The 15,087-nt window shown below is 37.9% G+C and overlaps 2 protein-coding genes across 4 annotated transcripts in view; both read right to left on the bottom strand.

Annotated features, from left to right (window-relative positions):
• Positions 1-4,742: 4,742 nt before the first annotated feature.
• Positions 4,743-15,087, bottom strand: part of gogo (golden goal) — a 28,283-nt gene continuing 17,938 nt past the window's right edge. For 2 of the 3 annotated variants that reach the window (XM_066405698.1, XM_066405704.1), the window contains exons 9-16: positions 14,883-15,013; positions 12,600-12,836; positions 12,293-12,545; positions 10,551-10,763; positions 10,286-10,466; positions 9,935-10,229; positions 7,091-7,544; positions 4,743-7,041 (exon numbers count right to left, since the gene is read on the bottom strand). In XM_066405698.1, coding sequence (XP_066261795.1) covers positions 6,776-7,041; positions 7,091-7,544; positions 9,935-10,229; positions 10,286-10,466; positions 10,551-10,763; positions 12,293-12,545; positions 12,600-12,836; positions 14,883-15,013 — 2,030 coding nt within the window. In that variant the 3' untranslated portion in view covers positions 4,743-6,775. The remainder of the gene's footprint in view (positions 7,042-7,090; positions 7,545-9,934; positions 10,230-10,285; positions 10,467-10,550; positions 10,764-12,292; positions 12,546-12,599; positions 12,837-14,882; positions 15,014-15,087) is intronic. The other variant, XM_066405712.1, reaches the window with a different exon arrangement.
• LOC136412760 (cilia- and flagella-associated protein 157) lies at positions 13,097-14,860 on the bottom strand. The gene has a single exon (XM_066395954.1). The coding sequence runs from the start codon at positions 14,729-14,731 to the stop codon at positions 13,097-13,099; it is 1,635 nt and encodes a 544-aa protein (XP_066252051.1). The 5' UTR covers positions 14,732-14,860.

The raw sequence follows: 15,087 nt of genomic DNA, 5'->3' as shown, positions 1-15,087 counted from the left end.
AATTAGAGTTTTAAGCTGATGTAATAGTTTCTGTCAGTCAAAGCAATTCACATTAGACTCCTAATAACTTTTTGGCTTTGGTGACTATCACCACCTAGTTAGCTCGCCCAGTCCGGCCCTGCCACTTCCCATTATGTACACATACATAACATGAAAACTTTGACCGATTTGAACAGTATTTCAACCATTATGCACAATATGAATACCTACCAGAGATACATATTATCATAGGCATTTTTAAATTTCCTTTCCCAGAACGGTTCCATTTCTAATTTAATGGAAACCCGTTTCATGACCGCGATAAAAACGCCAATACCAATGTGTCGTTCAGGCATGCTTTAACATGCAATTAAATGGTTTACGGTTTATTCTAACATCGGAAATAACGAGCCCATACCGAGGGATTATTTGCATTTAGCGTTTTTGGAATTTTGAGCTATTTTGCATAGAAAGCAGCTAAGTTGAAACGCAGACAAGGAACATAAATTCAACACAGATTTGAGACAATCTAGGCCGTAGTCTCTAAGCCCTTTGGACATTAATTCTGGACGTTTGGCATCTTTGCAGTGCTCCAGCTATCCTGTGATTTACAACATGGTATGAGGATAACTGTAATTAACGCCTTCTGGGTTGGAAAGGTGCTTTTTCCTTTTTGGCACATTAAATTGCTCTTTGTTCGACTTATTTAATGGTTGAAGGAATTTTTGAGGTCGCCCAGTAATAAACCAATTTATCTCGACACTATATTTAATGAGGAGAATTTTCTGTTCAAACTTCATCTACAGACTAAGACCGGACGTTCGGACACGTGCTGAATTTGCGGAACAATTAGTAAGTTTTACACCCTCGTGGAATACAATAGGGTAGTTAGGTAACTTTTAGATAATGTCCGAGGAGCGTGGTGGCGGGGGATTAAATGTATTGTTTGTTATTAGAACTGCACCGAGCACATCAGGCCGCAATAGAAGAGTTTTGTAAAAGTCTCTGCTTTGGGCTAAGAATGGGCCTAATTTATTGATTCGAGCTGCGCTCGCCAATATCTCGAAAACCTGTGGAGCAATTGCCTTTAAGTGTAGCTCTAACGATTCAGACTGAAATGAGGCTTCGCTAAGGAAAATCGTAATTCCGGAAAGACATTTTTCGTGGGAAGACCTGGCAGGAAATTGGAATTTCAGATTTCCACACGAAATATAAAGTTATTTCGAAATTAACGAAGCCTGAAAGCTTTTGCAAAACTATATTTCTACCATCGGAGAGTGCATTTAATTATGCATAGACCGAGACGTCTCTGAGAAAAATCGGTAATTGGGTCTTCTTGGATTTAATCACCATTTCCCATATTAAAAATAATATTGGGGATAAATAGAGGAAATCCCCGCTTGCAGGACGTCTAAAAGAACCCTTCACCAGATTAACCCAATATAATTACCAGCAGCTGAATTTACGGTCATTGAAAATCACTTTCGATGGCACTAATCTTGATCAAACTGGACGCGTAACGCGTGACACAAAACAACCTCAAAAAAAGGCCCAGATATTCCCATTTTCTGGATATTCGCTAATCCGGGATTAAAGCCGACAATACCTGGGGGTAATGTATTCAATATTAGTGTCATTTCCTACACATATTGGCCTTTTTTGATCGGATTACCCGGCCCATTGTGCTGAGAGTTTGCCCATATTGTGTTAGGTCCTATGATTGTATCCCATTACACATACACACACTGTTATTATCGTCTTAGTTCCTCGTATTAGAGATATAGGGTTACCTGGTGAAATACTTCGTTATGGACTAAAATAGTCCTGATAAAGGGAGATAATTATTGCGAACCTCCCTAGACAAACATGACTGGTAAGTTCAGACATTTGAAATGAAAGTCAGCGACATACGGTGCATGAATCGTCGATCTGTTTAATTAAATGGTTTCCCTTCAATTTAATTATTTGTCTGTGCAAGTTTAATGGAAACCACTCAGTCTAACGAGTCAATTCAACGACCTGGAATGGGAATTACCATACTTAATGAGAAGACATTGGAATTCAGTTTGTAGCTGACCTCAGTGGGCGCTTATATGCGCAATAAATCCTCATCAACAAGACAAAAATACCCATTTTCCCACTCGATATCGACGTCCGCACAGGAAATCCTAAAGGGTGGCAATTCGTTTCGAATTAAAGCGTGGCGGGGTGTCAAAAGTGTCCAGTCATAATAAACATTCGTTTTATTGACCAAACCTTCAATTGCCAATTAACGAGAAATAGTACTGAATTATTACATCCGGTTGCTTCGCAGGCACGTGACTTGTGGAAATGGAATTGCCATGGCGTTATGCAACCCCTTGAGAATGTTTTCAACCACAGAAGACTTAGTCATATAATATACAAGGTGTCTCTGAACACGGTGCCATAAATTCAACCACGTATTCTAAGTTCCAAAATATGACGAAAGCCTCATATAAATATAATATAACGAGAGGGGCTTCGTTTTCGATGTACAGGGTGTGAAAGTTGGTTCCTCAGGGTAGTTTTTTATTAATATTTCCGAAACGTTTCAAGATAAATTAATGAAATTTTGCACTTTACTATAACTTTTTGGGTGCTTTCTCTATAAAGTCTATGTAATATCTCTATAAAGAAATTGCTACATTTTTCCGGGGAAGGGTAATATAAGGGGAAGGTGCTTTACAAGCACCTAAACTTTTTGTACTTAACTTTATGGGCGATTTTATAAGGAAAATATGTCGAAATATGAAAATGAAATGAAATATAAGTAAAAATATAAGTCGAAATTTCCAACGGTTTTCGAGAAAATTGAGACTTAACAAATCGATGGATTCTAAGCTTTACTAAACATTTTTAAAATTTTTCTTCAAAAATTGAATCATGCGCATTTCTGGATAAGGCTAATCGTTATCCAGAAAGCAAACTTCCAGCTCAGCAAACATTTGTGCAAATTTCCCAAAAGCTTCTGGATACAGGTAGCGTAATTCCTATGTACCAAAATTGAGATCAACAGCGAGAATTCAGTCCTGAAGCCGAAGGACAAATTTTAAATCTTATTGAAGAGGATTCGACAAGAAGTTCCCGGAGTAGAGCGTGCATGGACGCAAATGGTTCAATGGAACATTTGATATAGTAAAAACACTAACAAATTTGTGTTTTTAACTGTGATGTGAGTGGTGTAAAATATATAACGTAACACGTTATGCTAATTAGAAATGACAACAACAATTTAAAGTTAAATGGCTTTTCAAAAGAATATTATAAACTAAAAATCGCGTGTTTAAATTTTGTGTATTTAGCCCATTTTGTTAATTCGGTACTGTAAAACCTATCAAAACCAAAAAAAAACATGCAAGAACGCATTCCTAGTTTTTGCGGCTATTTACATAGGTAGATATCGAAATGAAATAAACACGACACGAAATTGCTCATTTTCAAAAGATGTTTGTTTTCCGGGGAAATGGTTGTATTTACAACCCCCGCTGCAAGGGACATTTTTGCTCCAAATGATGTTCTTCATCACTAATTAAACGAAAATTATTTCCCTATCACCCTGTATATTTATATGGAGTTTTCGTCATTTTTTGGGACCTAGAAAACACGGTTGAATTTATGGCACTTCGTTCAGACACCTCGTAGACCTGTAATCCTGGGCTTGTATTGGGTTTCCCCGCGAAGTGTAGCCATCTAGTGGCCTTCTGGGACTTTTCCGGATAATCTTTGTATCGCGCATATTTTACTAATGAAATTGAAAAATTAAAAGCTTGTGAAGAGCCACTCTTTGGGGTGGCAGATGACACCACTAGTTCGAGAAGCGCCCTATTGTAATGCTAATATTTCCTTTTATGTTCTTGATATTGTGTGAATCCCTCTGCTTATGTACTAGCACTTCAATATGTCCTTAGTCATTCTGGTTTATTGCCAATTTCGATAATTTGGGGTAGACATAAAATTAGCATAGAATACCCACCGAATGTTAATTTTAATCTTCGGATCAACCGAAATAAATCTTTGGAGGATTAAACTCGCGATTAGTCCAGAAACATCGAGATTGAGGATAATTATGCCTCGGAATGTAAATTAAAATCTTACTTTAGTTTGAGCCTCTGCCTGCCCTCGTGCAGCTTAAAAGCGCACTCTTTGCATAAGATCTTCACACTCTTTATTGATCCAAAATAGGCCTTTAGAGCTTTATGCGGCGCTATATAGATGGCGCTGCGCTTATAAGCAACCAGATTTCTGTACAACACTTAACTGGGAAATCCCTGGAATATCGATCCTGCAATTTATGGTTTTGTTGTACAGGGATCTCAGACAGTTCAGCGTTTTACGAGAGGGTAATTTCATCTAAATATAATGAAATTTCATTGGAATCGATAATCGAGCTACACCACTGATTTCAATATCTAGATAACTGCTCGCTTGGGTATTGCGGAACTGATCTTGCTGAAGGTATAGATCAAGGCCGGTCTTAGGGAATCTGGCGCTCTGGGGGAAATTTTTAAGCACCGCCCCTCTTCCGCCAAGAAGAGCTGCCAACCAGGAAAGTCTGCCGCCCTGAGCAGGTACCGATATAAAATATACAGTGTATTCTAGCGATTTTTGGCCGATGTAGTCAAATATTGTAACGTTCTTAGACTAAACTTGAGGTCTGAAATTTGGGTTCAGGATCCCGGTTCTTTTGAATAAACTCAAGAAAAACTATTATTTCTGTCTTCCCGGGCGCTAATAAAACACCATTAAACCTAATTATACTATTTATTTACCAGTTTCATTTGTAAATATCGTTGAAATAAATATACAATAACTTACTTTCTAATAACAAAGCTTCATATGAGAACACGGACTAGAAAAGATAACATTTTCCTACTTTAAATGTCTACTTTTTTATTTTATTTATTACACCAGCTGCGCTAAAAGAGGATTCAATGAATGTTATTTCAATAACAAATTTTGCTTTTACAACACTAAATAACAAATGGAATATGCGTAAATAAATAATATTATGCATGAATCAAAATCATTATTTTGGTACTAGAAAAATTTGAGAAAAATAGACATTTTGATTTGCTGAGTTTAGGATTTTTACTACCGATTTATGGTCTTAGAAATTACTTGTTTACAGGCCTATGCTATGCAGCCTAATATAGATTTATACTTTTTAATATAGACACGGTAATAAGCTTACACAATAGATGTAGATAGGTTTGTTATGTTTATGAAGTTGCATGACTAGAGTTTATCACAAAAAATACTACCTATAGATATAACTGTAAAATGTAGGGTATCGTCAGATGCTAAGGCTGAACCTTGATAAGCCAACGCCTTAGAGACACGGTTTCGTTTAGAACTCTGTTATATGTTTATTTACAAGTTTTACAGTGAGACGGACAAAGGAAAACGTCGAGTTAGTCCTTAAATTGAGAGCCTCTTTAGGAACCAGCCAAAGCCATTAAAATCCTACAAAAAACCAAACACCTATTTTCTAAACAACATTTAGACACCTTCATTCTCATTAAGCAGTCAGTCTCAAATAGTCCGCAATTGTCGAATTCCCTCTAAAAATACCTGAGAAAATTTTGATCTTATCCCAATATATCTAACGTCAATAAATAATATTTAATGTCTTTGATTTTAAATCTCTTTTCTAGTCTTTTGTTATACCCTTACCTTACAATAAGATATTGCACGATACTTGAACAGGGTGTTCCTAAAAGGTTGTACCAAACTTAAGGAGGTTACAGGGACATTACGATGAACAACTTTCTGTTCAAAAACGTAATGGTAGCTAATTGGCACCAGAAGACTTCTCATATTTAATTCATTTTTATTAAAGACGATGCAAAAAAATAATACAAATTCAAAATGGCGACCTTCAACATGGTTACAGAAATTTGTTCTTTGAATCATTGAATAGCGCAGCCGTTATAAGATGTGCGAATCTGGTTCCACAAAACGAAGGCTGCCGTCACTCTTCCCAACAGATCCTCTTGGGTAGCTATAGGAGTTTCATACACCAACGATTTGATGTAACTTCAAAAGAAAAGCCTTAAATCGGGTCTTCGCACTGGCCACCTGATAGATCTGCGTCTTCCGATCCACCGTCCATGAAACGGTTTAGATGATCCTGCATAGTACAGGCAAAGTTTGCCGGTGCACCGTTATGGTGGGAATCATATTCTATTCCGTTATACCCACAAGAACGTGTGCATTGTATAATAGGTTAGTAAGTCAGGAGATAAAAAAGTGTTTATTTTGTTTGTTTTTATTCTATTCAGTTAAGTTGGCACAGTCGAATAAACATGACTATGGAACTAAAACGGCTCATTTTTGATTAGAGATTTCTATGTAAAATGTGTTCACCGCAATGTGCTCTATAACCTCCGTAAGTTTGACATAACATTTTTAAAACATCCTGTAAATTTCTTAAGGTATACCTACTACGTCTGTATCTACGTTCTATTCTTGGTCGTGATAAATAAAAAATATCAAAGCGTGCGATATTTTATGAACGATATGATCTAGTTCAACAACCTGTATGCGTCAGTTAGATAAATTAATTTATGAAAAAATCAATCTTCGAGGTAAGTTTAGTGTTTCTTGATATACCAGTGGACTTTCGGCAACTCTGCAGCGTTCGTTTGTTTTCTACCATATTGGTTTTCAACCAATCGTTATATAGGAGCGACGTCACATTGTGACTCCTCAGCAGTGATGCGGGGTTGCCAAATGTTGGTAATTTCCCAATTTTTTAATTACGAAGGAACTAAAATTATCCGTCAAGAACAGACGTCATTTCAGTGAAATTCATCTCCTCCACATCATCATCGGCAAAGCGAATTTCATCTAAAATACTACTGTTTACACTGCTAGGAGACTTTTCCACTTTGGTCTCCTTCTCCATGTCTTCAGGAGAAAATGACCTAATTTTCCTTGGATGCTCGTGCAATTGCACACTAGTCACTCGTTTATTGTCCAGCAATTGTTCGGATTCTGTTGCGTACTTGTTGTCCATCGAAGGAGACGATGTGTTAACACCTAGATTTAACAATTCTCAAGGAGAACTTCAATTACAACTGGAACTTACCGTGCACTAACGGATAAACTTTTTTAACTTTTCTCTTAATGACCGGAGATGGTGTGCCAGTGCTCTCACTCACAGATCTCCTCCGGGGCTTCGGCAGCAAAGTTTCCTCCTCTGGAGACTCTCCGTTGCTACCAGGGTCCACGTAGACTTTAGGCCTTATATCAGTCATTTCGTGACATTCCGGCAGAATTTCTCCAGTGTCATCTAAAGGGGGAATCCACACTAGGAAGGCAGGGTCCATGCCAAGATATGATCCAGGCGCAGCCCCCGCATTTACAACGTTGTAATCATAATAATCCATTTCAAAATCATTATCAGGGCCTGCAATGGAGAATTCCGATCCTCCAGGGCCGGCAAGAAGTTTCTCCCGGTTTCGCTTCTCTTTGGTGGCTTTGGCATTGGTGCTTCGGATGGTTGCAGTGCTAACCATGCTGGATACAGATGAGTAGCATCCCTGGAATGAAAATAAATTAGGGTTTTGAATATTTTTTTGTTAGTCCTTTGGAGTTATTTTAGGATGATAAAGTGGGAAAGTTTTGTGCACATTTAAAAGCGCTCCGGTGAAGTGGCTCTGCGGGAAAAATCTGTGTTTGGATGTGCCGAGATTTATAATATACAGGGTGTCTCTAAAAGGCCTGTACAAAATTCTACCACAGAAGAAACGAAAAAAGTCAAAACATTCAATTAATCTTTAATTGTTAACACTTTTTAAAAATCTTCATGTTTTTATTTGACTTTACCAATTTTTTTATTATTTATTTTGCTGTACTATACAGGGTGGTCCAATTGCTATGGGCCACTATTACTATCTTCTAAACCATGGACATTACAAGTTCGGTTAAATTAGACAAAAGTTGTCAAATTTGATGACAAGTTAAGATCTCGAGACACTGTTGCCAAAATTTGTTCGATTTCGGAAATATTGGAAAAAAATAGAATTTTGTCAAAAACGTGTTTTGTAAATAAACCGAAAACTAAGGGTTTCAGAAAAAAGTTTTTCTCATAACATTTTATTGTTTTTAAGCTTCTACACACTAATGATACATTTTAAAAAATAACACTTTTAGGTTCTGAGATATCGACATTAACTTCAATTTTTTAAATGCGGACCTGCATTTTTCATTTATTATTTTAAATGAATGTTTTATCCTAATTTCACTGATGAATTACATGTTTACATTTGCCGACGTTTCGTTAGAAAAATTCATCACCAGAGTTTATTCCCTAAAAAATACGAGTCCAACCCTGGATTTGAGTTATAAATTACATATAGGCACACTTGCTACAAATAATTACAAATGTTAAAAATGTTCCCCATTACTTTGAAGACATTTTCGAGCGTTTTTTATAACTCTTTTTTGTAAATTATTTAACATAATAGGGCTCAGTTTTTCACACGCAGCTCGAATTTTAAAAATAAGGTCGTCCAAATCTACGGGGGGTGTTTGATAGATCTGATCTTTAATAAAACCCCACACCGAAAAATCCATGGGCGTGATATCTGGTGATCGAGGTGGCCAGCTTATAGGACCATTGTTTCCAATCCAAGCATTGAGTTTCCAGGTATTTAGATATCTATTGCAGCGACGATGACGATGTGCTGGAGCACCGTCTTGTTGAAAATATTTAAAATTATTTTTAAAATTCGAGCCGCCTGTGAAAAACTGACGCCTATTATGTTAAATAATTTACAAAAAAGTTATAAAAAACGCTCGAAAATGTCTTCAAAGTAATGGGGAACATTTTTAACATTTGTAATTATTTGTAGCAAGTGTGCCTACATGTAATTTACAACTCAAATCCAGGGTTGGACTCGTATTTTTTAGGGAATAAACTCTGGTGATGAATTTTTATAACGAAACGTCGGCAAATGTAAACATGTAATTCATCAGTGAAATTAGGATAAAACATGCATTTAAAATAATAAATGAAAAATCCAGGTCCGCATTTAAAAAATTGAAGTTAGTGTCGATATTTCAGAAACTAAAAGTGCTATTTTTTAAAATGTATCATTAGTGTGTAGAAGCTTAAAAACAATAAAATGTTATGAGAAAAACTTTTTTCTGAAACCCTTAGTTTTCGGTTTATTTACAAAACACGTTTTTGGCAAAATTCTATTTTTTTCCAATATTTCCGAAACCGAACAAATTTTGGCAACAGTGTCTCGAGATCTTAACTTGTCATCAAATTTGACAACTTTTGTCTAATTTAACCGAACTTGTAATGTCCATGATTTAGAAGATAGCAATAGTGGCCCACAGCAATTGGACCACCCTGTATAAATGAAAATGTTTTTTTAAGTTATTTGTCAAGGCATGCACCGAATTTTAAATTTTAAATATCTCAAGAAGCAATGCCCGTAAAGACTTGTACCAAGATAATTTTTTCATGAAACATGTAGGAAAACGTACATTTAGTGATAAATAAATTTTATACCGGGTGATAAAAAAGTTGTGCCCCTTTAAAGAGAGTTCACCTAACGCTAACAGCGCCCTTTACAATATGTGTTGAAAAGGTAAGCGCATTTTGATTTCTCGTCCCTAAAAACCCCCCTATGCAGCATTTTGTTCAAATAGTAGTATAACAAACGAAGTAACATATTTTTTCCCTTTTTTTAACTTTACTTTGACGTCCTATACTTTTAAAACAGTCTAATTTTGGATTAAGGTCAGCTCGGTTAAATCGTCATGTTTTCGCCTCAAAAATCTGTGGTTTAATTTTGTATAGATCTTATAGACACCCTGTAGAGTGGCCAAAATGGAAGTTGCACGACTTAGGAAGTATGAAATACAAGGAAACTACTGTGAGTTTAACTTAAAATAAAACTGTAAATAAATACTTCACCGGATCACTCTTAGAGCACATTTCCTCATCGCTCACGTTAGTTAGAGTCCCGTTACTACTCCTTCTGGTTTTTGCTATGTCTGGAGATACTGCCTCCAACTCCTTAGACTTCTTCTTCTCTTCGCTCAATGATGACCCACTCCTGGCCCCCTCCTGTTGAGCCACACTCTGGGGAGATGTAGGCACGCTACTGATAGGGGTGACTTCGTCTGATTCGGGATCAGCCAAAGTTGGCATTGTTTCGTTTGGAGGTACTAAAGTGGTGGTACTGCCACTTGGGGATTTTTCCGCTTTTCTGTTATAATGAGCATCGATACAATGAGGGAGAAAAACATTAAATCGTTTATTTACGATAATGTGGCTTCTCCATTTGCGTCTCGATCGCACTCCACCGACTCCTTCAGACTCGTGTGCTTGTTTTGTCGCCCTTTGATATTCAAAGGGCGCATCCTAGTTAGGGAAATTACTTCCGATAAGAGCGTCGCGTTCGATTGAGCTCGAGTCGACATCATCGGGAGATTTGTACTCGAGGCTGCAACGCAAATTTTCCAGTCAATGAGCGGAAAATTGCGCTTTTCATTCCCATGAGAAGAAACACAAAATTAAAACTATTTACCAGCCAAAGAATCTTGATCCTCCAATTGGGCGACTTGGTATTTCCTATAGCGAAACACGTACTGCACCCCTAGGAGAATGGTGGCGATAATCAGCCCGCTGAGGAAGAATAAAGCAGCGATGTGCACAGCAGTCAGCTTTAGAACTACAGCTGGAATCGCTGAGCTCATGCTATGAGCCACTGCCACTTCGGTGATGTTCAGTTTTATCAATCCTGAGCAACAATATATATTGTATTATATGTGTATTATATAATAGTTCATAAAGTCCGTTTATTTAAAAGCAGACCGACGTCACAATTGAAATTAACTGTTGCCAACCCACAAATATAGCTTTATCTTTGTTTGTTGCAATGCGATTTGTGAGTCTAGTTACCCCATTTTGGGCCGCCCTGATGCAGCGTTGACACATATTTTCGGTAATTTCAAACATTAAATTGTCAAAATTTTGATAGCAAAATTTGCTTCTTGTGCATTTCTTGTTTTTCGGTTCATTTTGAGTATATTTTCATTCGATTTATTATTACTTTACGTTAAAATCTGTTCTCTTAAGAACAAATCTGCGAAATAACGTCGAAACACTTAAATAACCGGTGTAAACATCTAGTTGCCTCCTTAAATCAATGTTTTCAACAGGAGCGAGAGAACAACGGTCCTTTATTGCCTTCAACCGCTGTGTGAGAGGTGAGTTTATTCGATATTATTTAAATTGAAAAGTTAATTTAAAAAAAAATTAATGTTCTAACAGTGTGTAGCTGCAGCACTTATCTTGGAACATTCTACTGTTGTGGCAATTTCCAAAATAACGAAATCCGGCGAACCCCTCAGATCACCCAAGAAAAAACGTAGTAGGATAAAAAAAGTCATCCACGACCCAATTTTAAACTGCCGAAATTCGTAATACTACTTAGGACTTGTATAAAATCCGTAAGTTTAAGAAACTTATTACCTCTTGTGTCTCCGCCAATCTCCCTAGTTAAACCACTAAAGACACCCTAACTTTTGAACTCTGGACATATATATTTTACATTTAATTTAATAATAGAATATAAGTCTTAAAGGAAAACAAGTTACGTTAAATAGTCTTTTGGATGAAATTAAATGGAAAGAACTGTTCAAGGGCTGTCGTTCATCACTTCGCGCTTGATTTATACGGTCTTGAGACTTATCAACTCGAACCGTCCCATTGCATTTTTAATGCAATTGAAAAACTATGGACTATTGCCAAAAATTACTATAATCGACATGTTGGTCGAGATGGTAATACAGAAATTGATTGTCTTTATATGTGGCATGAAGCACTTGCCACAATAACTCCTGAAATCTAAAAAAACAGTCGTACCCACTGACAAAATTATTAATCAGTGGTATGAAAGGAAGTCCATTCTGGATCGAGACGAACTCTTACCCTTAATTATCAGTGTGAATGAAGACAGCGACAGCAGCGAAAATGCTTTTCAGTCAGGTTGTTAGAGAGAAATTAAATTAAAAATGTATTATTACCTTTTTAAGCTTATTTAACTCACTTTAAGCAAAAAATATTACATAAAGAAACTTCCAGGTACATTATTTATTGCATAATATTCGCATACTATTACTACGGCTATTACTATTAAAATTCAATTTAATCCGAGACTCTCCAAAATCCTGTCAGATTTGGCAACAATGCGTGTTATTTGTATGATGACGTCAGTCTACTTTTATAATAAACGGATTATAGTTTGAACCCTGGAAAATTACTTACTAATTTGATTAGCTTCGGCAAGAAATCCTCCATCGCAAATCTGCCCAGCCATGCTCAGATCATCAGTATAGAATTCCAGCAGTAGATTTGGGCCTGTAGAATTGAGCGCAGAGGGCACAGAGCCGGGCTGTCCCGTCAAATCCGCCAAAAGCAGAGAAGAAAGGGCGCTTCCATCCCTTATTTTAAGCCACTGGTTTCCGCAAGGAAAGTTGAATTGATCCACACGAAACTGGATAATGCAGTCTTCATCAGCCTAAAAGAGTGCTATGCAAGGAACTATGTGGGAAGTTAAATTTTTCGTAATAACCTGAACTAGCCAAAAAGTCCTTCCAGGGCAACTTTGACTGGATGTGGCCAGAAGTCGCTTGGGTTTGGTTTGGCCCAAGTGGACTACGCAGCCACATCTGCAGTATTGGCCCACCTCGGCCTGGATTTCTGGAATTTTCGCAGGCACGAAGCTGCTGGATGAAATGGCTCCATTGTAGATGCATTCCCAGCTTTTGCCTATTCCCACACCGCATTGCTCGGTTTCAACAGAAGGGCCCTAAAACACAGCATAGGAAAAGCTTCTTGAATTAAGATATTAAACCTTTAAGACTTTTGATCCACCTCGACACCTGCGGTAAAAAGTTTCAGTGTGCGGTAAAGTGTTGCTTTACTGCATAGTAAAAAGATGGCAATCTTTTTGTAGGAGGGAATAGTAGGAAAGCATATTTTAGTAGTAAAGCAAGTCAAATGGAGGAAAAACTATTCATATATTTAGTACTGATTTATACAGCGATTCTAGCCCCTGCTCTGCTCCTTTCAACCTTTAGAGTCTCCGTCCTGAGTTTCTATTTGCTTCTCATCACCTCTCTCAGTTGCTTCAGGTTTAGCAACTTCACTTTTTGCTGCATCATCTTTCGCTGCTTCATCTATCGATGATTCAGCATTATCATCCCCCCATGACCGCTCTAACTCCTCTTCCTCTTCTTCGGCAAATGGATCATATGCTCCACTCTCTTCTTCGGTCTCGTCTCTCGGAGATTCGCGTTTGTTAAACAAGAACTCACCCTTGTTGGCTTCTATAGTAGGACCATGAAGAAGAAATTCTTCAAAGCTCGCACCAACTTGTGAAGACATGTTTCTACAAGTTTGGGCTGTAGATCTAGGGTCTGCGGGTTTGGGGACAAAACCCAAATCTCCAAGGGCATATATAGAGTCAGCTGAAGATACAGTTTCCAAAGAGAGTTTTTTCATTCTTCTCTCGTGACCTTTGCTTAACAAGGAGAAGAGGGTGTTGAGCATGCTCTCCCTCCGGGAGGACCTAATGGACGTGGCACTGCCAGTAGGAATCATCAAAGTTTCTTTGATGCAACTGACTCCTTCCATCAAAATGTCATCTAGCCGCTCATTCTCAAACTTAAGGTGCGAAACCTCAGTCTCTAGCGCGTAATTATCGCATTTAATTTTGTGCAAGTTTTGTTCCAGAAGCCTCACTTTATATTCCAAATTAACAATAACATCCTGATCCTTCTTAATGCTCTCTCTGGCTTCCCCAATTTCAGCCTCATACTTCTTATACCTTCCAAGCTCCTTTATCAAACATTCGTTCTTCTTGGTGATTTCTTCGATGATTTTTACTTGGGCCAGGACTTTACTCAGACATTTATTTTTTTCTGCTTCGTGCAGCTTTGCCTCTTGCCTCAAGACAATTCCCTTGGTTTTGAGGCTACAAAAGTCTCTATAGAGTTTCTGATGTATTTGCAGCATGTTATCGAACTCGTTATTAACTGTAATATTCTCCCTAATGACTCGGTGAGTGGTGGCAGCAATGCGCAGCTCTGAGGCATCGTGGAACTCAGTTGAGAGCTGCAGAAGCCGGGCCTCCACATCTTTTTTTAGCTTATCTTTACTTATGATGAATTTCCTTTCAATTTTATACATCTCGCTTTGATGTCTTTTTTCTTGCGACTCCATTTTCTTTTCTTGATTATAGAATTTTCTCATGAGCTCATCTCTTTGAGACCTAAACTCTTCTAGGGAGCTAAGTTTGCCTTCTAAGAGTTTGTTTTCTGAGGTCAGCTGCTCGTGCATTTGCTTGAATTCCTGCTCCATCTTCGCGATTTTCATTTCAAACTGCTCAGTCTCAGTTTGCCGCGTTTCCTGCATCGCAGTGATTCTCTCCTCCAGCTCGCTGACTTCGCAAGTCTTCTCCTGCAGCATCCGCTTCAAGAAGGTGATAATGTCCGACTTATCCTCCTCGTTTTTGTCCAAGTCTTGATGCAGCTCCTCAGTTTTCAGCTCCAGTTCCTGGGTCAAAGACCGTAGTCTCGCGAGTTTTCGGTTTAAATCCGCGATAGTTAGCTCGTAGAAGGTCTTGTCCACTTCAGTCAAAGCATTCGGGTCTTCTTCTTTGACTTTTTTCTTTTTGCCTTTGCCTTTCTTCGCTTTAGCCATTTTTCAAACTAGTTTTTCGATGCGAAAATATATGCAGCTAATACCAAACTGACACGCCGGAAGGTTGGTTGCTATGGCCTCAAAGGGTGGTATTGATTATTTCCACTCTTATAGCTACAAGGGGTGGTAGAAGATTACTACAAGGGCTTACCTCGCAAAATTTAGCTCCGTATCTCGGAGGAGGAGAGTCGCAGAGTCGATATCTGCTGCGAATGCCTCCAATGCATGTGCTGGAGCATGTGGTCCATTCACTCCAATGGCTCCAGCCACCCCTTTCTTGCTCTGAAAAATGCAATAAAAACAAACTTCACGTAAAATTTCCCTAAACGACACTTCTAGCGGTTTTTGATTTGATT

This window comes from Euwallacea similis, chromosome 1 (assembly GCF_039881205.1).
Source record: "Euwallacea similis isolate ESF13 chromosome 1, ESF131.1, whole genome shotgun sequence".
Classification (NCBI taxonomy): domain Eukaryota; kingdom Metazoa; phylum Arthropoda; class Insecta; order Coleoptera; family Curculionidae; genus Euwallacea; species Euwallacea similis.
The sequence above is the reverse complement of the archived record's forward strand: the minus strand, read 5'-3'. Positions and strand labels throughout refer to the sequence as shown.